Here is a 24739-nt window from a genome sequence, read left to right on the forward strand (position 1 = left end):
ATTGCCTTGGTTTGACGCTAAGCGTGACCGAGTTGGGTGTAGCTTGGTTTGTCACACAGGAGACGAGATAGCAGTTGTCTCTCATTGCGACCCCGAATCACAATGTCCTCTTTAATTTGGACTCATCTTTTGCACTCCTTGTTCATATTTTCCTACTCTGTCTTGCAAATTAAACTGCCCTCATGTTGTACAGGCGCCATGCGAGCTTGTACAGGCTTGGGGCGATGTCCATCGGTGTTTATACATTTTTAGAACATTGCAAGGGTACATTGATTACTAGTTTAGAATAGGGGCAGGGTCGTCTTCTTGCTGAGGCATCACTACACCAAGACAGTATAAAAAATACATCAGGCAACAAAATTTCCACCAAATTGTCATGCACATTTCACATCTCTAAAAATTTGACCCTTCTTTCTCGCTATACAAAGGAATATAAATTATTACTATTATTATATGCCTTGCCTTACAACAAATTACACTTATAGCTAACAGGAGATTTAAAAAAACATGTGAACCTACAACACTTTGATGCCAGTTAGCTCTCCTGAATCTGAACGAATAATCGGCAAACTGGACTGGACTGGACTAAGCTTGTAACAAAAGCGCGAGAAAAAGGGAGCCCAAGGAAATAAGAAGGCTTAGCTTCATGTTCTTGTGGTTCACACCTGCAAAAGGAACTATCAAGTCTACTATCATGCCCAACATGAGCTTTAGAATATTGGCCCAGCAGAATGGAGAGAAAAAAAGCATGTAGCTAGCTTACCATTTTGTGCCGATGTTGCTGCAGGTCGCTCTGGAATATTGACAGCTGGATACAAAATCACCAAAAGTTACAGTGAGAACATAACATAAATAAAGCAGCAAAAAGACACATTCACGCACCACAGGAAGCCCATGACACAATATAACTGTAAAGACGTACATTTAAGTATGTCACAAGTACTTGGCTGTACTGCTAGCCAAACAGAGCTCTAAATCCAAGATGGATGGTTTAGAGAGAGAAACAATTTAACGGTCTTGTAAATTCTTTATTATATAAAAGAAACAGATTGTAGTGAATGAGTCTATATATCCACAAATGTCATTCAAAAACGAAATGACAAAAAAGAAAACAAGAAATTGAGCTGATAAACACAAGTGTCATCCTGTAAACAGAACGCAAGGTGCATATTGGATCACTCAACCTGCTTCTACACTAGAATTACCAATTCGGACTTCATAGCACACTGTTTCAGCAGAAAGGGAATGAAACAATCTAGTGGAATAAGACAGAAGGCTTCAATTCTAACTTCATAATTTTAAGTGCATCACAGAGACAACCTGAAGAAATCCATGTATGTAAATAAAGTTGTAGATAGATTAGCTAAAACAGAAAGTATGATCAGCACAACAGATAGATAACATACATTTATTGCACGACGAAGATGGTGCTTGCATGGAAGATGGCCATGGGGCCGCAATGTTATCATTCAGATCACATGTGAAACTAATCCCAGAAATGAGGTCAAGGGATGCATCAGAGGGCATGCTTGGAAGGAGACATCCAGATTCTGTGTAAAACCAAAAGAGACTAATCACTAGCAAGGAATAAAATCAATTTCTCTTGAGTACAGCTCTACACATTAATGATGTGAAATCTAATGCTGTAACTTAGAGCATAAAATGAATTTTTAACAGTCAGGCAGTATTGCAGAATTAATCTGTCAGCTAGGTAGACAAAATATAAACCTATAAAGCCAGATTACGGAAGCAATTTTGCAACGAAACAAGGTGGTCAATGCATGAAGTTCCAGGTTAGAGAAGGAGAAACCCTGCATGCTCTCATATAACTAACTGACGCTAATTATTTGAATATTGGCTCGAGAACTACTTCACATTACACATGATCCAAGAATATTTTCCAAAATAGCGCCTGTTTGAAAAAGGGGGATTGCTCTAGGAATTTTAAGGATGTTCAAATCTAAATAAATTCCTAGGGATTTGGATCCTAGCCACCCTTTCCAAACAGGCACTTATTAGCTTAGGTCTTGGATATCTAAAAGAACTGCCACAAGCTGATCCATCCAATATTCATGTTCTTACTTCTACCTCTAAGAGAGCAGAATCATAATTCAACCCCTTGAGAAAACTAAAATAAACAGCTCAAAATTCATATTGTTGGTCTCCTGCTAATATATGGTACACCAGACACAACGTTTAGCACATATTGTTGTATGTCTTAAAGCACAGATGTGGTAAGACATGCAAAACCAATCATATGTTGCAAGGAAACAAGGTATTCAGTCTAAGCTTAAGCAGAACATAGCATGTCATGTAAAAAATGATTTAGAACATATACATTAAAGCAAAGTAATAAAAAGCTTGAAAATGTTAACTTACCTTGAGATCCAACTGTTTGTGAATTCAGTAGGGGCCAGTCAGTCAAACACAAAGGTTGAAAAGAAAGACAGATATTTCGTGAGTTCAGTTGCCAAGCAATGCAGAGCCAGAAGGTAAATATGATCCTAATGCATAATCAATTGATCTTGAATAACTTACCTTGAAGAGAAAAATCCTTCAGAGTTATTTGGCATGAGCTATAAACATTCGTGCTGACATTCATCTTTTGCAACTTTGCCCCAAGGAAAGCAGCACAATTTAAAGCTTGCAAATTTGTTATGAAGCTTTGCTTTTGCAGATGGGCTACATAACTTGCCATAGCCTTGCAACATGTAGTGCTGTTCTTGATTGTTCCAACGCACTCTTTTGCCACCTTACTTGTGTCTGGAAAGCTTAGTGGACAAACTGGAGGGTTGGAGTGAAAATAAGTTCCTCATTATAAATACTATTAACGGTGAACAATGAGAATAAAACTCAAAATGTAGTAAAATATGTTTTAAAATTGAGATTAAAGAATATAAAAAATATATCCATGTATTCCACCAGGTTCCATAAAGCCGAAGTTCAAGAAACTTTTGAAATTTAGCAAATGAACACTCATGGCTATTCAAATGTACCAAATCTTTTGCCTCAAATAAGTGTGCCAAATCTTTTGTTCTTTTAATCCAAACCATATTTTCCAAAACATTTGAACTGAAAAGCTTGGGATCCAATTGTTCCACACTATCAACTTCCAATAGTATGAAAGTGCTCCAGAGATTCCACACGACAAAAGAAAAATTCAAACACCCTTACATAGATTATTTGGTCGCTTGCTTTAAAGTATGGTCCTCTTTATACCAAAAAAAGTATGGTCCTTAAATGATCCAGCTCAAGCATTTTGTTTCCTTAATAGCCCTGCAAAGTTTGGCCTCTTTGACTTTTGTGCATGCTTGAAGTTAAACCAATTTGGTGCTCGTACAGTGTGATCCTTGGAGCTAAACTAATGCGCTTGATTTGGCGGTCCCTTTATGAGATTGATCTTTGGATGTAAGCATTGTTTTTCTATAATAGAAATTCAGGTAAATCAATCTGCTTGATAAAGAGGACAATGACAGGATAAGTCAATATAATGTTGCATGAACATGGTTTTCAACGTTTAGCATCTGAGAGACTGAGACAGTGTGGTACAATTTTTTAACCATTTCACTTACAGAGGAACTAAACAAGATTAAGCTATGAAATGTTTAATTTTGTAGGCAAATATACAACGGAAGCAGGGTGTATATATATATTCATCCTAACAAAATAGAAGGTAGTAACAGAAAAAATTCATTTGAAAGTACCTCCATTGACATTACAGTTAGATATCTGCCTCAGCATTTGCTTTGCAGACGGCGGGTCAAGCCTGCTTGATAGCCATCTCAGAACAACATTCCTGCAACTATCGACTTTGGGACTCCCAGCGTAGCTCGTCAAACCTCCATCCTTCAAAGAGATCTTCTGGGCAGCTTCGTTTATAGCATTCTGACATGTCTGGCTGCAGCATTCATTAACAGGATCCACCTTCCGACAGGCCTCAAGGAGCTTCGACGAGTCGATGACACTCTCAAATGCATCCACCGTGCTAACAGGGCAAGATCCCTCGGTCACATTCGAGAGATGAACCGAGCAAAGGCTGTGGAGATTATCACTGGCACCCTGACTCAACAGCAGCTCCTGGATATCCGACAGGCAGTAGTTGGCAACGGTGGGATCCAACGCGAGAGACCCAGTCTGCTTGCTTGACTGCCCTATGAGGATGGTCAGTGTTGCCTGAAGCTGGGGGCAGCAAATGACATTCGCCAAGAACGGAGCGAACGAGGTAAAGCAATCGACGGCCGTGGTGGTCATCAGTTTATCAACAGCGGTGAAGTTCAATGTGCATTTCCCTGCATTGAGGAACTCACACTTTCAGTTGACAAACTGCACTTGCAAAATGTTTAAATTCTCATAGAACTGCATGTCTACACTAGTTCCCAAAGAGAAAAGGAGCATATGTGTGCAGTCTATGCTGTATGCAAGGAAAGGAGGGGAATAGGACTACTAACAGTGCACAAACCTGAGAGCTTTGGCGTGCTGTTGTTAAAGAATGGCGCGAGGGGAGCAGGCGCCAGGAAGGGGACAAATGGCTTGGGGGAGCCGCTAGGTGAGAGCTCCGGCATCGGCATGAGGCCGCTCGGTGGGAGCTCCGGCATGAGGCCGCCGTCATTTTCCGCTGCATGAACGATCCGGTGAAGCGGTGGCTGGCTCTGAGCAAATGCACTGCTCGAATCACCGAACAGCCCGTGTAAACCTGCACATTACCAAAGCCGCATGCAGCACAAATCACTCGTGTTTCCTCCTCAAAGGGAGAGAATTGAATGGACTCTCCCAGGCCCTGGCAAGAAAATTCAGGAGCCAGCCGGAGCAGCCTCCCTGACAGATCAAAATCAAGAAAGCGGCACAGGGAGTGCAAGAGAAGCCGAGAGCAAGAAGAAAGCAAGGATCCATAGCTCCGTACAACTAATTGCTCAAGCAGGAAAGAAAATAGGACGAGGAAAGGGAAGAATCCGAAGCACAGTTGAGGTAGCAGAAAGCTCAAGAAGAGGTACTCACAGAGGAAGGAGAGGGCGGCAACCGCAAGGAGCCGCCCGGTGGGCGCCATACGGCGGCGGCGAGCGGCGAAGGGTTGGAAGCAGAGGAGGGGAAGGGAAGGGAAGGCGGCGGCGTCTACGCGAGCTCGCGAGTGAGAGAAGAAAAGTGGGGGGAGTGGAGGAAAGTGGACAGCTCGCTTTGGAAGTGGAGTAGGGGAGGAAGAACTGCAAAATCATTAAGTGCACCCAAAGATCCACCACGGAAAAATAGCACTTCCCCATTCCCCTACTTTAATAAAAAAAATCATTGTTATACATACAACTTATTTGTACAAATTGTTTACAGCCAGAAAATTAAATGGCTAAAATAAGTTGGGCGGTGGTTCGCTTATTAATCAAATAGATCAAATCATTTGTTGTAACGAAGTTATAAAAATGGCCATACATGAAGTATTTCTCTTTAATTAATTTTTCATAGGTCCTTTTTAACTTTGCACGAGTACAGTTTATTTAACCTCGTAGCCTGATTTTAAATGAAAACTTTACTTGCGGTGAGTTTGAGTAAGTGGTTTTGTCATATTTAATTGTTTATGATTTAGAAAATATTAATTATGATATCTCTAAACTGTATGACTAATTTATGATCAATTCAATTTAGGATTGGTTGTGTTAGTACTATACAGCCTATGAGTTTATCTTACATAGATGATTCGATCATTTTTTATTTTTTAGGCTTTATAATCCAATCATGAGGGTTTTCGTTTCTGTTTTATAGTCTTTTACTTAATCTTTATGTACACTGAAAAACCTGAAGTACTAATAATAGTTATTTTTTTATAGTTGATGCCCTTTGCTCACGGAAATAGCGTATATTATTGTTTGGTACATGATCTTTTGTGTATGTACATGTGGGGTACATGTGTGCAGGTAGACGTAACAACAGACGGGTGGGGGGCTGAGAATTGATGATCCCATTTAATATGGACGGACATTAACGCCCGCCCCCTCCTCATTCATTTCAATCTGCCATGCGGGCCCGCAGTGAATTCGCGGCCCCACCAGTCAGCTAGCTGCCGGAGCGGAGTAAATACGCAGCCTGCTCCTCCCCGCCTTCTCCTTATTACGGAGGTCACTCACTGACCAGTGGGACCGGCCCTTGTGGGCCCAACCTGTCATTGCGATGCCTCACAACGGGAAGCGAGAAGGCCAGGGAGTTTGGAATAAGAGAGAAGAGAGAAAAAGGAAAGAAAAAGGTTTGGAATAATTTAAATTGAAGAATTTGAATTTATTTTCTATTTTGGATTCAGATTAATTTTATTTGGAATATTTGAACTTAAGATCTCGAGACTTTCTAAGTTGATTTGAATCAAAGGATCCGAACTCGAATCTGGATTGTGCTGAATAGAATTTACGAGTAGAATTGAAATTGAGAGACATTCAATTTTAAATCTCCACACAAAGAACTATAAAAATCTCAACTAATACATATGATCCATATTAAAGCAGAGATTATTTTAAAACTGATTCTAGTGCATTTTGGGAATACCTATTCAACTTGACACCCTTAACACACATATAAATACATACATACTGATATACACATACATACATGCATACTCCCTTAACTTTAATTACCTTAATTAATCATAAAAAGTTTTAATTTCGAGTGAACTTGGTAATTAATCAACATGCTTAAACTCAGATGTTACACATAGGCTTAAAAGGGGAGTTGACATTCAGTATATGGCCTCTAGGACTTGGGGTGTCTCGTAGAAAAGCTCGGCAGGAAAGGTGTTTGGAGGGTCTCGGTATGACTCTCTCCTCCACTTGAAATTGTTGGAGGCTGAGCCTATCGCGTGGATAAAGTTGTACAGCCTATGCAGAGTGTAAATCTATTCGAGTAGCCATGTCCACGGTTATAGATATGCGGAAGCAGCAATCGTGTTGACTAGACTCCGGGTACGTTTGTTTTGATGAGTAAGTATGTGGACTAGATGTCCGTGTGATGAGGTTTCTGGCTCAGTCCGTCGGAAGCTGAGTGGTACTAGAGGTACACAAGATGTGATGAAAAGGACTGTGGAGTGTAGTGTAGCCCCTCACAAGACCAAAAACCGTCCAGATATAATTTGTTACTATTTTTTGAATTTAAAACCGTTTCAAAAGCTTTGTTATCAAGATACCTTATTTTAAACTATTTCAAAAGCTTTGTTACTATGTTACCTTTTTTTAAACTGTTTCAAAAGCTTTGTTATCAGACTACTTTGTTTTAAATTGTTTTAAAAGCTCTGTTACTAGGTTACATTGTTTTAAACTATTTTAAAAAGTTAATAGTAAAGAATATAAATAGATACGTGTATAAAACCTGCTTTACGCTTAAAACTATATCATAAAGTCACATCCTTGAAATAGCCATTATGCATCTATTAACCCACTTGAAGTAGTATATGTGTCGGTGTATCAGGAACCAGGGGTCCCTGAGTCCCGAGACCGGGCCGGCCATCCGTCACGTGTCACCCGCGAGGACCCCCCTACACGATGAGAAGAACTTAAGTTCCGGGAGAAGGCGCTCGGGGCCGCAGCCTCTGGTTTCCGAGCACCCCAGTCCCCCGATGACCCGCAGAGTCCAAGTACCGGGAAGAAAGTGCTCGGGGCTGCACGTGGCAGCCCCCGAGGACTCGGTTCCCCGAAGGTCTTACCGGAGTGCTCGGGAGAGAGTGCTCGGGGCTGCACGTGGCAGCCCCCGAGGACTCGGTTCCCCGAAGGTCTTACCGGAGTGCTCGGAAGAGGGTGCTCGGGGCTGCACGTGGCAGCCCCTGAGGACTCGGTTCCCCGAAGGTCTCACCGAAGTGCTCGGGAGAGGGTGCTCGGGGCTGCACGTGGCAGCCCCCGAGCGCCTGGTTCCCCAAAGGTTCACGCAAGATCACCCGACGACCCGAAGGGTCCCATCGGCGGGGTGTCAGCCAGTCAAAAGTCCAATACCGCATTCAATAGTCACGCGCGGCCTGACATCCTAACATCCTGACATTCTCAGCTGCACACGCCCTAGTGTCAGACCCTGCCATGCTTTGGCAGGGGGGCGTGGGTCCATTAAATGCACGGGTCCCGTCCTGTTTCATCCGGGTGCCTCGGGATAACGTTGCCAGAATCGAAGCGCTCCGCCTGCCACCCTGCCCCGGCAGAAAAACAAGACAGGGTGGGCGCACCGGGCACCTCTATGGCTGCCCGGTGGGCCCTCTTAATGGCGCCGGAGGACATCCACAGTGGCGGGTGGTCGGATGCACGCCGTATTTTTCCACCGCCCCTGTCACTTCGCCAAGACGGAATGATGGCATCTTTCTCCGTGGCACCTTGGCACTCGCGCCCCCTCTTTCCCATTTAGGATAAGTCGAGGTCGGCGCGCCTATAAAAGGAAAGGATGGAGAACACATAAAGAAGACGTCAAACAAGACAGCATAAACAGGAGACATAGAAGAAGCGCGACGAACACGATAGAACAAGAACATCGTAGACAAGCTCGAGCAGAGCTAGAACACGAGAGCCTCAAGCTCTCTGTAGACAACACACCCTTGTAACCAGGCACATCCTTGAAGAATTCCCTTCAAGGAAAGATATTGCACTCACACAGGAGTAGGGTGTTACGCCCCCGTGCGGCCCGAACCTGTCTAAACCCCAGTGCATCTATCTCTTTTGCACTAGGTCGATCTTCCCCCACCACCAGCCGCTGCATTTATTTCCGTTTTCATTTATTTCCCCGACGAGCTCGTTCAGGATCATCCCCCCGGTCGAATCTTTAAAAAGGGGTCTCTCGGGATCCCTGCGACAGGAGTTCACTCTCCGACAATATGACTTGTTGAGTACCTTCCGTACTCAGTCTTATTGCTTTTAGATTGTTGAGATGGAGATCAACCTCAACCCAGACGAAGTTAAAGAGAAGCAGTCTAAGGTCGTGTCCGCACTCGAGTTGCCTGTAGCTTTGGGTTGCATCATTCATTTTGCTCTGTTGTGCTGTACTCTTCTTTTTGGTTGGTCTGTTGTGAATCCTTGTCCACCAGATCATCTTTTGCACTTTTCAGATAATTATTTTATTCAAAGTATGTATTTAATTTATTTTGTTGAATTTTATGTATATCAGCTACTTGATCCAGGGACCGATACAGGAGGCACAGGGAAACCCAAGGTCGGGGTCATGATATCAGCCGCCTTAACAGCGACCATGTAAGAGCAATGCCTTTCATCCAGGCATGGGTCAAACAACTTCGAGTGGTTGGTAGCCATACCTATCCAAAATCATTACTGTAAAAAACTATATCGAATAATAGTACAATCACCCTAAAAAAACCTAAATCCAACCGATATAAATATTAAAAAACCTACATCTAACAATTACAACTATCTTAAAAAAACATACGTCAAATAGTTATAACTATACTAAAAATCATAGGTCTAACAGTTGCTCTAGGTTGCTGTAAAACCTAGGTTTAACAGTTAATCTATATTGATGTAAAACCTATATCTAATAACAATAGAATTATCTAAAAAACTTAGTTCTAAAAAGTTACAGCAATCCTGGTAAAGCCTAGGTTTAATAGTTCTCTACTTTGGTGTAAAAACCTATATCTAATAGAGATAATTTCATATTTTCATTGAATCTTAATGAAATTCTTGATTTTTCACTTAAAAATTTATGGTCTCTTCCATATCACCAATTTAGTTTTTCACCATCTAAATGTCATTAATGTCCTAACGAAGGTGACAGTAGTGAAACATATGGGATGAAAAATTAACATTCAGTGGCACACTATATAACTATTCGTATAAAACCTAGATCTAAAAAGTTACACTAATAAAAAAAATCTAAGTCTAACAGTTGCACCATCTTACTCTAAAAACTATATATAATATCAATACAACTCTCCCCAAAAATCTAGATACAACCGTTACAACTATTTATAAAAAAAAAACTAGATACAATATCACTAAATTTCCATATATGATGTCTAACCTATATCCACAACTAGATTTAGTGGCTAACCTAATTAATTTGTAATTTTTTTAATAAAGTTAGGGTATTTACCTCCAATATTGAAAGATTTCAACAAGGTTTCGCCGCTAAAAGATTTACCTCCAACAGTGAAAGATTTATCTCCAACACTAAGAGATTTCAACTAGATGCAACTCTCTCTTTGCATGTACCGGTGAAAGGGAGAAATGAGAACAATATCTTGTGGGGAGACCGACCACATCGTTTTATAGCACAACCTGCCACCCGATGTAAAGATGATAGGAATATGTCGTCCTTCTAACAGGCGATAGGTCGGTGGCATTTGATATGAATGTTATCGTGGGCTCGTTGAATGTTGGAAGCCACTGACATGACCTGTCACCTGTCGAAAAGAGTGTATATTTGAATTTTTTAAAAATAGATGCATATACTTGTAATGCTTTTATTTTAAAATTATAAAAATTGGTGAGTTGCAATTTCCGTTCCCACCCCTGCCAATAGTTTAGCATACTCTTTTATTTGTTGCTACTGTGGAGACCGCCAAGTACTGACATGATAGGAATATGTATGTATGTATGCATGCATGCATGCATGTTTGTGTGCCTTCCAATCGATTGGAGTGAATCCGAAGATCCTTCACAAGATAAAGTCAACACAACCACTGAGTAATTAACGTTAATCTAGAAAAACAAAAAGAATACTAGAACAAAACACTAACATCAGCCTGAATTGCAATGCCTTTTTAGGACCGAGCTTAGTTTGATTGGTGTGCTCCCGGTGGTCATGGGTTCTGTCTCTAGGATGTATAGAAGCATGCGTGTTTAATGAATATGAATATCTGCTGGTAGCATTCAACTTTAGAATGCATATGTATGAGTATGATATAAATAGGTTGTGATTTACACCCTTCTGAAAAATTGAATGTCTTTTTCTTTTTTATCTTTTTGTTAAAAGAAAGGAAGAAAAAGATACGGTTGCAATACTGCTGCTGCAGAGGATCCTGTGGTGGTGCTGCTGCTGGACCCCACCACTTTCTCTCTCTCTCTCTTTGTCGCCGTGAGGAGCTGCGGTGCGGCGGCGGCGGCGGCGATGGGCTGGGCCGATGCGCCGCCCTACCACTACCACGGGACAAGGAGGCCGCAGCCGCCGGGGGAGAGCGGAGGAGCGCGCTCGCTGTGGATCGGCGGCCTGCAGCACTGGATGAACGAGGACTACCTCTACAGCTGCTTCACCGAATCGACCGAGGTGATGCTACCACCTTCGTCAACCCCTTAAATCCATTCCTCGATTCACCTGTCCTCTCCTCTCCTCTCCACCCAATTCATTCGTCTTCGCCTAATCGTTTCAAAGGATTCACGCATACTGGATTGAGTTATTAATTCTGACTTTCCTGATGCGCCGTGCATATATGCTCTTGCTCATATAGTACTGCCTCGGCCATGATCAATTACGCTCATGTAGTACTGCCATCTTTACATCCTTACTGTTATTCTTGCTTGTGTACTTGCACTTGCCCAAATGAGACACTAGTTTCCCTTTTTATTGTCATATCACGAATCTGAGCAATCGCGTACCACATTTCTTTCTGTTTTCTGAGCATCTTCCTTCTTTGGGATGCAGCTTGTTTCCCTTGTCATAAAACGGAACAAGCAGACTGGGCAATCAGAGGGTTTTGGCTTTCTCAACTTTGCCGACCATACAACTGCTGATCTGGTTCTCCGGAGTTACAATGGTCAGGACATGCCTAACACTCATCAAGAATTCAAGCTCAACTGGGCCACACAGCAGGATGCTCCTCAAATACACACGGATGATGATTCCGATCATGCCATATTTGTTGGGGACTTGGCCTTTGATGTTACAGACTTCATGCTATACCATCTGTTCAAGACTCGCTATCCATCAGTGAAGGGTGCAAAAGTTATCTTTGACAAGGTTACTGGTCGCTCAAAAAGCTATGGCTTTGTTTTCTTTGGAGATGTCAATGAGCACATGCAAGCAATGACTGAAATGAATGGAGCATACTGCTCTACGAGACCTATGCGTATCAGACCTGCTCTCAACAAGAAAAGTGCGTACACATACTGACCAAGTAGTCCGCAGTTAATTTCTTAATCTAGCTTTGAGTTTGGTCTTTTAGCTTCTTCTGCCTTCGAAAGTAGCGACTCTTGAAGCATGTACTGTTGTATATGTTATCCCTCTCAGCTGTTTCCCTGTTGCAATAATATATTTTTCCCGCAAACATATTTTACAGTAAGCAGTACAGTAAGGATTACCAGCATTGATTTAGTGAAGTACAGTAATTCTGTTTGCGCTTCTTCCATGATAGGATGTAAGTGGAGTTAGTTCACTGTACTTAGCTTGCTCATTATCCAAGAGCAGCATGGCATGCTATCCCAATAGGGTATGTGTGGTGCAAGTGTGCAACGTCTTTCCTATCTCTTTTGGCTCAGTGTTGTTTCAGAAGAGAGATATTTTTGTCACATCCAAAGTCGATACATTCTTTCATGTATTCTGGATCGTTGCAGTGATGCACACTTTGATGTATTTCAAGCTGCATCATATGCTCAGATATATATGTACAATATTTCGCCTGCAGGGATTTGGTTCAGCGTCAGAAGGATTTGTGTGGTGGTCTTTCTCAATACATTTTTTAATTATCTTAGTGCTGGATTTATTGCTTAGACAGTGCATACAGATGTCAAATAGCTAGTGTGTTTTGGTAGACATCTTGTAATGTTGCCACATTGCATTGGAATAGCCCATGACTACTTGGCTAGTGGTGCGTGAATATGAAACACAGATGGATCAGAAATTCAGAATATAGCATGCATTGTGTTGTCCATGACTAGTGGTGGGTTAATCTCAAATACCAGTGCATAAGAAATGCTAGTAACTGTCATATCAGTTATCCTGCACAAATCCTAGTAGCAGTGTCCATAGCACCATTTAATCACACATTTCTTATATGCAGCTCTCCGCAATACACAAGGAACTGATTCTGATCAGGATCCAACCAATTCAAAAGTGAGTACATGCTTTTACCTTTTAAAAGGAGTCACATGTAAGAACATTTAATCTGAGGATGCATTTATTGCTTGCAGATATTTGTTGGCTGTCTTGGTCAAAGCGTGACTGATGAGGATCTAAAGCAAGCCTTTAGTCCATACGGAGAGCTTGTTGATGTCAAGATACTAGCGGGGAAGCACTGCGGCTTTGTCACATACTCAAACAGGTGTTTCTTTTTGTCATCACAATTTTTGCTCTGTAGATTGTTGTACCTGCCAACTAGCTGATGAAATGCCTCATTGTGATTTCAAGTTATACGCGAACAAAACTTGTACTTTAAAGGTTCTGCCATACACGGGACTTACTAGAGTGTCTCATATGTTTAAATTTTATCATATGTGGTTTGTATACAAATTGCAACCATAGGTGCGTGATTGCAAGAATGTAATCTGCGGACTTGTCATGCATATTTGTAATTGGTCCAACATAGCCCCCTCAAATGGTTGCCCGGTTCTTGGCAGGATGACCGACTTGTGGCTTTATGTCTTGTAGAGCATCAGCAGAGGAGGCCATAAGAGTGCTAAACGGAAGTAAGCTGGGATGTAATACCATAAGACTTTCATATGGTCGTCGTTCTGCTAACAAGCAGGTACCTTCTCTCACATGCTTATTTGCTAAAGAACTCTAAAAACTTGTGTATTTTCTACTTTCTAATTTTCATGGCCAAGTCAGAGTTTTGTTTGTTGACATGCGTACTCTTCCTGAACGGATATGAGCAGGATCATCGTAATGATGGCAACAATGGATGCCACCAATCTTATGATCCATCTGGTTTCGGTTGGTGTCCTCAGGATCCTTACGCTTGCACACAGATAGGTAATCCAGGATATGGATATTACCAACTGCGGCAGGCCCCAGTGCAGGTGAGTTCCATTTTTCATGAGGATCAGAGAGCTCTTTCTTCAGCGATTTTTACACTAATGTCATTTGCATCCCTGAAGATCAGTGTCAGAAATCATTTCAAGTATAATGAGTTCATTTTATCTTTGTGCAGTGAGATCACCATGTCAAGGAAGATCTCAATCACAAGGAACAGCATGCAGCGGGATTCTCGGTCCTTGAACTTGGAAGAATTTTGTCTCTTTTTGGAAATAGCTTTTCTCCCTTAATTGGTCACCCAACTGTATCCCATGACACAAGCCTCCTTTGATGCCTAGAACTACAGTTTTGTTAGGGATAGAAAGAGTTTAGCCCCCTTTAACCTGTTGAAAAAGGTTTTGGTTGCCTGAATTTTGCTGCGCCATGGGCATTACTGGCACAATTTGGGTCAGACTTTTAGCCCTTTTAACTTGTCAGCTGAGGCTGTATAGATAGATGCGTACTCGAGGCCACATTGTGGTTAACTTTTACCGCCTGAATCGCACTTTGGATCTGTTGCTGAACTAGTTCGTCTGTGTTATGCTTGGAGTTACTGCCTGCTCTACTGGTGGTTGTAAAACCAGTGCCTGCACCACTGCACGGTTATTTTCATGTGAGTTTATGTCAATATTGTAGGCTGATGGCCGTTTTGATTGTGAGAGGAGAATGTGTCCAGTCCAATAGCTGAACGAAGAGCAATTTATTGCATGGAATTTGATGCGAACTATTGATTGGACTAAATAGTTTTGTCCTGCTACACACTCTGTCTAACCCGGTGGGTGAAGTATATGCACATGTGAATACATATGGAATGGAAGTTATTACTCTAGATAGGGTTGAAGAGCACGTCCTTGATCAGCTGCTTGGTGCGATGAGTCGGCGACGTGATGCCGTCCCCATCCTGATAGATGCAGTGGATGATCCTGGCAAGGTTGAGGCAGAGGTTGGCCATGCTCTCCGCAGAGCAGGGGTTCCACTGTCCGGCGGCAGCAGCGGCGACGACGACCTCCTCGTTGAGCTCCTTCCAGGTGTCGGCAATGGCGTCTTGGACGGCGGCGCGGGCTTGTTGCTCGCTGGCGCACATCTCCGTCATACAGCAGGCGATGGACGAGGGGGCGTCGCCACGCTCCGACTCCGCCTGGTGCGAGGCGCAGTCGTTGCATAGCCGGAAGATCCGGGAGGACAACTCAACTAGCCTCGGGTACTCGATGGCGCCGCTGCCGCTGCCGCTGCCGCTGCCGGAAGAATTCCAAGGCACCTGCAGCATGCTCATGATCTCTGCCGGCTGCTGCGTGATGGTCGGGAGAGCATGGAGCAGGAGGAGAGGCCCGGTGGACGTGACCCACCCGTTGGTGAGGTACTCGTCAAAGCTCGGCCTGTAGCCCTGGTGCTGCCACTGTGCCTCCACCAGGAAAGCCTTGCACAGATCATGCCACTGCATCATCGCAGCATCCATTCATTCCATTATAGATCGATCGATCGAATTCGAATGGTATATATTTAGCATTATAGATTGCATCCATCAATCCATTACATAACTAGCAACTACACACGCATTTCATACACGTAAAATCAATTCATAATATATCAATTCAAAGAAGTAAAAAGAATATATAAACCCCTTTTAAATAGCTTATAGCTTAGCTTATGGCCTCAAAAAGATTTAAACTGTTTAGAAGGCAAAACTTATGGGCATAAGAAACCATAAGCCCACCTCTAATCTAGAACCGAGCCTCAGCTTGATTGGTAGCGCTCGGTGTGGTCGAGCGGCTGTTCGCGAGTTCGATCCCTGGGATCAACACTTGTGTGCCTCATAGGGGTATTTCTCCAGTAACGTCTGGAATTAGTCTAGATTAGACTAGAATACACACACGTGTGCACGTTCATTGGTATTGTGTGTTCCCGCGTACTGGAGGTCTCGTGTCTCCTATTCTACTCCTGGCATGTGTATAGACGCGGACGCATGTGTGTGCGTATAATTTAAATATGATGTGCGTGTATAATGTGCATCCTTAATGTACTCTCTCTCAAAAAAAAAAACCACCTCTATTCCTGTTGACGGCAAAAAGCATAAAACATGAGGATTCCCGAGCTTATTTTCATCCCACCTCACATAAAGACCAAAATACCCACGCCACTTCATCGTATTTACACAAGAAGTGCTTGCTTGAACTTCTGATTCGAGACTTTATAAGGATCAGTTGTTGCAGACGCAGAATGCTAATATGTTACCTTTGCTTTTAGTGTTTTTTTCATAAATTCAGAGGCTTCGAGACCTTTATTTAAGAACTTCAGTTCTAAAATAATGATAATATCAATTAAACACCAAACAAAACAAGTCTAGAGGTAATTGATTATGGATCGTTTGATCGTGTAATATGGATGATAGAGATTATTAGGATTTATCATAACTCGTGTATTTTATAGGAGTATAATGACTCAATGCAAATGAAATGAAATATAATTTAATTACCGCTTTCTTGTAGAGTGGAAGCACGTGATAGCCATGTTTGTGCAGGACACGATCGGCTGCAGTGACTGAGGTTTTCCAGATGGCGGAGTACATCGCCTTCATGTACTCCGGGAGTGCCCCTGCCGCCGCCGCCGCAGAAACATTGTCCCACCTCCCAATGGCGTCAGTGAAGGCTTCGAGCTCGTCGGGCGTTCCGTAGAGGTCGTAGATGTCGTCGAGGTGGACGATGATGGCGCTGGTCTTGGCCAGCACCTCCCGGCACTCTCCCAGGTGCGGCTCCGGCGCGATGCACGCCGCGCAGAAGAAGGACTCCACCACACGATCCCTTGCGAACGCCAGCTTCTCGCCCAGCCCGCTCTCCTTCCACCACCTGCATTGCATTGCATTATTTCCTTCTGTTAATATAAATCATGCATGCAGCTCGATCGTTATATATAAACATTAAGTAATTCTTAGATTACCTAGCTGGCTAGCTATAACATATATATGCAATGATCAAATTAGCTACGTACTTTATTATCTTCACGAGTTCTCCTCGATGAACTGCTTGCACCAGGTTGAAGTCGGCTTTAGCCAGTTGCACGATGGCTGGATCAATCCTCTTGTCGTCGCAACAATAATCTGCTCTCAGCGACCACATTGCTCGCAGCCTCGGAGCTGTCCACTGCAAAGGCAGGGCGTCCATGAACGACGGCGCCTGCTGCCGCCTCTGCAGGTTCTCAACGGCGAATGCTCTTGCTTCGTCAAGCACGGCAGCCTCTCCTGGGAAGGCAAGGTAGGAAGCTTCATACAGAGCAAGCAATCCATCCATGTCGTCCTTTGCCGCCTTTTGGTTATTGCCACCCCCGAAGAATGCACTCAACATATCTGCAATATATACAGTAAGAGATTAAAGTGAGATCATGCATTGAGCCGGCAAAGTCGATCGATCTGCAGATGCATGCTACTTTAATTTCTGTTTCTGGGCCGGGGAATTTATTTCTCAACCAGGAGGTGAGACTCCCCGAGCATTTTTTAATTTAAGACAGGGTACCGAACTCTGGTGGTTAAGAAACTTGTTGAAATCAGTTTCTCAGAGAGGTATGACCCACAAACCAGACATCCTACATTTGAACCCTCTCTACTTAGAAGTACTAACCAATTGAGCTACTACTCGGTTCCCCGGGAAATTGAATTGAATCGAAAAGGGAAATTACATTAGCTGTACCTGTAGGTGCTGCAGGAATGCCATGTCCTCTGAGCAGTCTAAACACAAGCGCTGCCGACGATAGATCAAGATCAAGATCAAGATCGTCCTTGGGTCCATGATGCATGGAGATGAGGATGCTTTTGATCTCCTCCTCGAAGTGGTACGCCACACCAAGCCGCTGCAGTTGATCGATGATTACGAGCCTTGTAGTTGTAGGCAGCTCTTCTTCCTCGTTGAGCAGCAACTGCCTCACTCTGTGCCTCAAGGCCGCTTGGAGTGACGACTCCGCCTCATTGTTAAGCTGCAACACGTGCGTTCAGTAACAATTCATTAAACCAGTGTGTTTTAGTTTTATGGTGCTTGCAAATTGTTCCAGTAACAATCCAAGGTACCAAAATCGTGACCCGCTACTATCTGAAAAATATGATACAAGGTAATTAGGTTGTCCTTTTGATCATTCCTTACATTTTTCTAACTTGATGTAAGTACAAGTCAACAAGATTAAAAACTTATAAAGTGCTTAAAGTCATCTCCAACCATATTCTCTTTATTTCATTCCTTTTTCTGATTATTTTTTCGTTCCTATTCTTTTTATTTTCTCTTATCTCTAACAGTTTCACTTCGAACGAAATCGCGGAGCGAAAGAAAAGATAATCCCGTTCTGAAAAGAATAACCTTAAAAATCCCTTCGTGATGATAACCATAAAAAAAACTGTTGAAATGTTAAAAAGAAAAAAAAAATCTCTTCACAACAAGAATTTTTTTTAAAAAAAAAAGCCGTGGCTATAGTCTAACAATTTGTCCGGTCTCGATCGTTTAAGATATATTGATGACGACAAAACATTTAGGAACAATTGACCGTCAATCTCCATTGGCTACTGTCGGTGTATCAGGAACCGGGAGTCCCTGAGTCCCGAGGCCAGGCCAGCTGTCCGCCATGTGGCACCACCCCGCGAGGTTCCCCCCGCGAGGTGAGGAAAGTCTAAGTTCCGGGAGAAGGTGCCCGGGGCCACAGTCCTCGGTCCCCGAGCACCCCAGTCCCCCGATGACCCGCAAAGTCTAAGTCCCGGGAAGAAAGTGCTCGGGAAAGCGCCCGGTCGCCCCCGAGCACCCTAGTCCCCCAACGATCAGAAGAGCTAAGTCCCGTGAGAGAGTGCTCGGGGGCTGCGCGCAGCAGTCCCTGGGCGCACGGTTCCCCGAAGGTCCGTATAAACGTGCTCGGGAGAGGGTGCTCGGGGTTGCGCATGGCAGTCCCCGGGCTCTCGATTCCCCGAAGGTTCGTACAAGAGTGCTCGGGAGAAAGTGCTCGGGGAGGTAAAAGGTACCTCCGAGTACCCGGTGCCTCGAGGACGAGGATAAGCATTCTCAGGAGAGAGTACTCGGGGAGGTCAACGGTACCCCCGAGCACTCGGTTCCCCGACGACCCAGAGAGGCCCCCAAGGGGCCCACCGATGAGGTGTCTGCCCGTCAGAGGTCCAAGGCCGCATTGAATGAGCACGCGCGGCCTGACATATCCAACTGCTCCCACCGCAGCGTCAGTTCCTGCCATGCTTTGGCAGAGGGGCGTGGGGCTATTAATTGCACGGGTCCCGTCCCGTATCACCCGGTGTGTCTCGAGATAGCATTGCCAGGATCAAAATGTTCCGCCTGCCGCCCTGCCGTGGCAGAGGAACAAGACAGGGCGGGCACGCCGGGTGCCTCTGTGGCTGCCCGGTGGGCCCTCTCAACGGCGCCCGTTGCCAGGGCGTCCACAGTGACGAGTGACCAGACGCGCGCCGCGCTTTTTTCCACCGCCCCAGTCATTTCGCCCAGAGAAAATGATGACGCCTTTTTCAGTCGTGGCGTCTTGGAACTTGTACCCCTTCCTTCCCGTTCGGGGTATGTCGTAGCCGGCGAGTGGATAAAAGAGTCGACACACCGGAGGGACAAAGGAGGAGAAGAAGAGAAACAGAGAAGACGAACCCCACAACGAACCAAGCCAACAGACGAAGACATTGTGAGCTAGCCTGAGCAGAGCTTCTGCCGAGAAACAAGGAGCCTCAAGCTCTTAGTTAGACACGATATTCTTGTAACCAGATACATCCTCGGGGGACCTCCCTCAGGACAGTTAATTCATCCATATAGGAGTAGGGTATTACGCCCCCGTGCGGCCCGAACCTGTCTAAACTCCGGTGTATTTATTCCTCTTTGCACTAGGTCGATCATCCCCCACCACCGGCCGTTGCATTTACATCCACTTCCATTTATTTCTCCGACGAACTTATTCAGGATCATCCCCCGGCCGAATCTCTAAAAAGGGGTCTCTCGAGATCCCTGCGATAGGAGTTAATCCTTCGACAGCTACGCTACGCATCAGAACAAACAGCAGTCAAAACAAACATTTCATGCGTACGTGTGGCCATGACGTCATGACGTGACATATATGTGAGGTCATCATGACATGACGTGACATAAAAGCAGTGAGACAAGACGAAGGTACGTTGTAGCGGTAGCGACATGGCGAAGCTAAGCTGAAATGATGAGGAACTATTTTACTGTACATTGTATAACGTACATAAATTTATAAATAGGCGATATAAGACCATCTCCAGTAGCTACCTCAAATTTTCATCCTCAAAAATACTATTACAGCATCCCCTATCACTATTACATCATCTTTTATTTTTTTATCTCCAGCAGCTACTCTATTTTCTACCTTCTACTCTATTTTTCTATCTCCTATTTTCTGTATTATTTTTGTAATTTCTGTAAAAAAACTAATATTAAAAAAAATCCAGCATGTGAATGGACTACAACACTGCACAATCACCTTTGGGGTCAGCTCATCAGGTGAAGAGAGAACACTCGATAAATTTATGTTTTTTTCCTGGTGGCAATATGCTGCTTAATTGCCCTTTCTTTTGTGGTGAGTAATGTTGCTCGCAGTATCAAGGAATTGGAATGAGGTAGTAAATGATTGTACTCGCCTGCACAATCCTTGTTTGATGGAAGCTTTGTCGTAAGTATGCCAACATGCAAAATCTTGCAATCTCTTTGGCTCTAAACTTCTGTAGTGTAGAAAACCTTTTTTTTCCTTCTATTTTGATAATTCTTGTGGGTGAAAGTTTAATGCTCAATGATGGCAGCTGGTGGTGACTTCTCGGAGAAGATCCAAGACAAGAATCACCAAAGCGATCAGGTAACCCTCTTGCTTCGAAATGTCTCCATGTAACTGTAGAACAAGCCTTGGGTTCTTTGGTACGAAGTGTTGGGTCTGGAATTCACCTCTTTGCTATTCCTCTGTTAGTTCATCAAACGATCACATATCTGAAAAGGTAACTATTTATGCTTTTCTAAAGTAGAGTAAATAGTTATGAGGTGAATACAATCTGCTATGTTCTAATTTTTCCAAGAGAAAAGCAAACCAAAATATTTGTAGGTATCATACAATCATGGAGTGTTAAGTTATGTAATACCTTGTTTATAAGTTGATGTCTCAAGCATAGTATATTTTATTGGTCGGCATTCTTCCACTTCTGATAGTTTACATGAAACTTGTCAACAAATTAATAACATTCTCATGGTAATTACCCCCTGCTGATGGAGGCCGCATCATTATGCTCAGATTCGTGCCACATAGTTGGCTAGATCCAACATTGCATTTCAGAGTTAATTAACTTGCCTGGTTGGATACTTGTTTTATATGATTTGTCAATTATCCTACATTGAGTTGTTGCTGCATTAGTTAAAAAGCGTACCATGAGCTTAATATTAGTACATCATGCATGTGCTCATTCAGAAGGCAGCCAAGCCTGCAACTAAGTGGTAGTACAAGGTGCCTTGAAGAACTCCACTCAAAACATGTTTATAGTCCATACTTACTTTTTAATTAATAATTTCTTTTTCGTCGAACCCTACTGCTATCCTGCTTACTTGTGTTGATTGCATTGCATAGGCAAAACCTGGCATTGCAGAGTCAAAATAGATTTTGAGTATGATATTTTGTGTTGACGGCAATGCATGGACGAGCTCCAGCAATACAAAACATCATAGCTATTTTCCTCAACTGCTTGACACATCATTTGTTAGGTTTTCTTTGCTTGCGCGGATGAGCAGTGAGAACTCTCATACAGAGAACCATTACAAAGGAGACTCTGGTGTGCAATATTTTGTTATGTGTGTTTATGCAGTTCAAGTTTCATATTAGTTTTCTTGAACCTCTCAGCAAAAATGTACATCAAGATATTCTATTACTACTTGATCAATTCTTTGTTATTGATGTACATGTCTAATGATAATCGTCTCAATGAATGTTTACATCCCTAGTTGACTTATACCCGTGTGCTGCAGGAATGAAAAGATCACCTTGATTTTTGATTGATCAATATACATAGCTTCATCATTGCTACAACTTTCCTTTTTTGTTACAAAAACCGTTGAGGTAATAATTGTTCAAATTTCTATCCCTATCTCCGATGTGTTAACTGACATTCACAAAACCTTAGAAATTATAGTAGTGGCTTATGAAGAGATGGAACAAACAGTATGTCTAAACCTTAAGTTAGGTCTTAGGTGAGCATGGCTTGGTTGGTCCTCTACCTATTCCTGACACATAGCTTGGTCAGTCCTCTCATGGTCAGCTGTACTAGCTGTCGTGTTGTCTAGAGCCATCGCCAAAAGGAACATCAAGATCCTTGCCGCCACGGATAATGACAAGAAAAAGAAGAGTGGGACGTACATGAGGAACATCGTCGACAGAGAAGCCCTCATAACATAGGTGAGGTATTGGTTGCTTATTTGTCAATTAATCTCTACTAATTATACCATGCTTATATGTGATATCATATTTCTGATGGAAAATTTAATTTTCGCCGGCACAAACTTATTTCGTCCAACTACTATTGGTGAATTTTGTCACATATATTTCTACAGTGATTATGGGCAATAATCGTTTGCCGTTCATTGCCTGCTGGATGGAGTTCAAGCAAAACTGTTGACTAAAAGGGTGTGAATAACAGCATTCGGGTTAGCTGGCTGCTTTCCATGTTTGTGTTGATGATGTTTGTAGTCGTATTATATGCTAGAACTTATAATTCTTATATATCAATCAGTTTTGTGTTGTCGAATTGATTTTTGTTATGTAGCAATGCATGTGTTTCATGGGATAACTATATTGTCTTGTGGAAATTTTCACCTCCCATTGCATCGCACGGGCCTTTAACTAGTTAGTTTAAGAAATTCTCACTGCCAATTAAGCCCCATCTTGACCGAAGCAAGCAAGCAATGGATGCTGCAGCGTTGACCATGTTGGCGGTTGCAGTAGCCATCAACAAGTTTGAGAAACCATGTTAAAATATTTCATGGCTTAGCATTTGTGATGAGTAATTGACAAGTTAATTTGGCATGAGTTGAAATAAGAGATTTTGGAGATGGCATGAGCATGTCTATTGTTGCAATGCGTGATTATTATTTGTGACTAACCGGAGTTGATGAAGGTAATAGAAATTATTGGAGAAGAAGAAAATATGGTTTCATTGTCTCATGATGGTGATAAAATGCTTTGAACTACGTATCACAGTTTCACACCTAATCAACTATGTCAACATCTACTTTGTGCTCAAACTATGACTTACGATCGTATTCCTTGATTATACCCTTATGCATCTATCAACTCTTTGAAGCAATATTGGGACTTGCTGAGTATTTTCCATACTCACCCTTACTTGTTCATATAAGAAGCTGAACTATGACTACACCTAGTATGATGATGAAGAGTAAAAGACAACGACACCGTCCTCACCCAAGATGTCTATAGGAATTATTATGCTTACCTATCGCTTTCGCCGTATGACCTGATCTCGAGGTTGTCCCTCTTCAACTACTCGAAGGCCTTCCTCATCGGCTCCACCGCCAATGAATTTGAGAAGCTATGTTGAAATATGCCATGGCTTAACCTTTGTGATGAATAATTGACAAGTTGATTTAACTTGAGTTGAAATGTGGGATTTTGGGGATTGCGTGAGCATGTCTATTTATTGCAATGTATGATTATTATTTGTGACTAATTGAAGTTGATAAAGGTAATGGAAATTGTTGGAGAAGAAGAAAATATGATTTCTTGTCTCTTTATGTATAAATTAATGGAGTCAACTTGACAATCAACGGTGAGATGATCAAGACTAAGTGAGTGGCTTAGGGTTAGACGATCGGGATGTGAGGTGAAGTCAATATCGATCAACACCATATATGTAGAGAGAGCAAAAGGTACATAGAGTTTGGTAAAGATGGCAAGTTGACCAAGTTGTTGGTACAAATTTTTGCGCAACACTTAAATATTCAACCTGAAATATTGTAGCGCCACGGTGTGGTACTGTAGTCGCCATAGTGTAGCGGTTGTAGGAGACCGATGTCTTTTTTTCCCTTTCCACCCGAGTGCAGCACCAAAGATGGCTTCACGTGGTCCTTCACTTGATGAACAGTGGAGGACGTCCTTCACGTGACTTGACAACACGGCACAGGGCCTTCACCACCTTGGACAGGTCACAGGTGCCTTATCGCGAGTCGGCGCGGGCAGCGAGCCGTTGCTGGGGTCATCTAGGAGAGAGGAGGGTGAAGGCTAGAGCAAGGGAGAGCTCACCAGCCGACGAGAAGATCATCGACAACATCATGTTCCTGATGGTCCCCGCGCACGACACCGCCACCACCCTCCTCGCCTTCCTCATCCGCCACATCGTCTGGTTTGGACTGGATGCCTCCCCAATGCCAAAACCCTTTAATCTTAGGATGAAACTTAGACTTATTGATCAAATGCTTTGAACTACGTCTCACACGTAATCAACTATGTCAAAATCTGTTCTGTGCTCAAACTACATCGTGACGCTATTCAAGTGGAAGCTCGCCGCTTGCTGCGACGGCAGCTTCTCCAGGCACCCGCTGCTGTACCCGTCTCAGGGCCTCCTCATCGACATACAGCCTATCCATTAAGGAGACACCTTGAAAGTTGCGAGTGAACTTACAGTATAATCCAGTAATTAACAGGGGTGGTGTAGCATTCAGTTGTACAATCACAGGGAACAATTGTGTTGCAAACATGATGTTTGTGAACTTGTATCAGTGTTAGTTGTCCTCTTTAAGATGCTTGGGGTGACAGCTGCAGCTCCGGTGCTAAACTCTGCTCATCGACGGCCCATCCCAAG

General features: G+C 43.1%; 3 protein-coding genes across 4 annotated transcripts; 1 reads left to right on the forward strand and 2 right to left on the reverse strand.

Annotated features, from left to right (window-relative positions):
* Nucleotides 1-360: 360 nt before the first annotated feature.
* On the reverse strand, nucleotides 361-5223 carry LOC133891295 (uncharacterized GPI-anchored protein At1g61900-like). Of its 2 annotated transcripts, none has more exons than XR_009904172.1 (8): nucleotides 4996-5223; nucleotides 4460-4693; nucleotides 3705-4289; nucleotides 2539-2784; nucleotides 2339-2391; nucleotides 1407-1550; nucleotides 764-808; nucleotides 361-665 (listed from the first exon to the last, which is right to left on the reverse strand). XR_009904172.1 is itself a non-coding variant. In XM_062332010.1 (8 exons), exons 1-8 carry the CDS (start codon nucleotides 5042-5044, stop codon nucleotides 586-588), a joined length of 1395 nt encoding a protein of 464 aa, XP_062187994.1. In that variant the 5' UTR covers nucleotides 5045-5222; the 3' UTR covers nucleotides 361-585. The 2 variants fall into 2 exon arrangements, 1 of the variants encoding a protein (XP_062187994.1); XM_062332010.1 differs by having other exon boundaries at nucleotides 2380-2391; nucleotides 4996-5222.
* Nucleotides 5224-10971: 5748 nt separating this feature from the next.
* On the forward strand, nucleotides 10972-14561 carry LOC133891044 (polyadenylate-binding protein RBP45-like). Its single transcript, XM_062331738.1, has 7 exons — nucleotides 10972-11220; nucleotides 11596-12046; nucleotides 12950-13002; nucleotides 13080-13210; nucleotides 13537-13633; nucleotides 13764-13907; nucleotides 14039-14561. Exons 1-7 carry the CDS (start codon nucleotides 11065-11067, stop codon nucleotides 14039-14041), a joined length of 1035 nt encoding a protein of 344 aa, XP_062187722.1. The 5' UTR covers nucleotides 10972-11064; the 3' UTR covers nucleotides 14042-14561.
* Nucleotides 14562-14572: 11 nt separating this feature from the next.
* LOC133891043 (alpha-terpineol synthase, chloroplastic-like) lies at nucleotides 14573-17887 on the reverse strand. The gene is made up of 4 exons (XM_062331737.1): nucleotides 17583-17887; nucleotides 16888-17242; nucleotides 16376-16745; nucleotides 14573-15337 (listed from the first exon to the last, which is right to left on the reverse strand). The coding sequence occupies exons 1-4, from the start codon at nucleotides 17686-17688 to the stop codon at nucleotides 14729-14731; spliced, it is 1440 nt and encodes a 479-aa protein (XP_062187721.1). The 5' UTR covers nucleotides 17689-17887; the 3' UTR covers nucleotides 14573-14728.
* Nucleotides 17888-24739: the final 6852 nt, after the last annotated feature.

The sequence above is a fragment of the Phragmites australis genome, chromosome 14, assembly GCF_958298935.1.
Source record: "Phragmites australis chromosome 14, lpPhrAust1.1, whole genome shotgun sequence".
Classification (NCBI taxonomy): Eukaryota; Viridiplantae; Streptophyta; class Magnoliopsida; order Poales; family Poaceae; genus Phragmites; species Phragmites australis.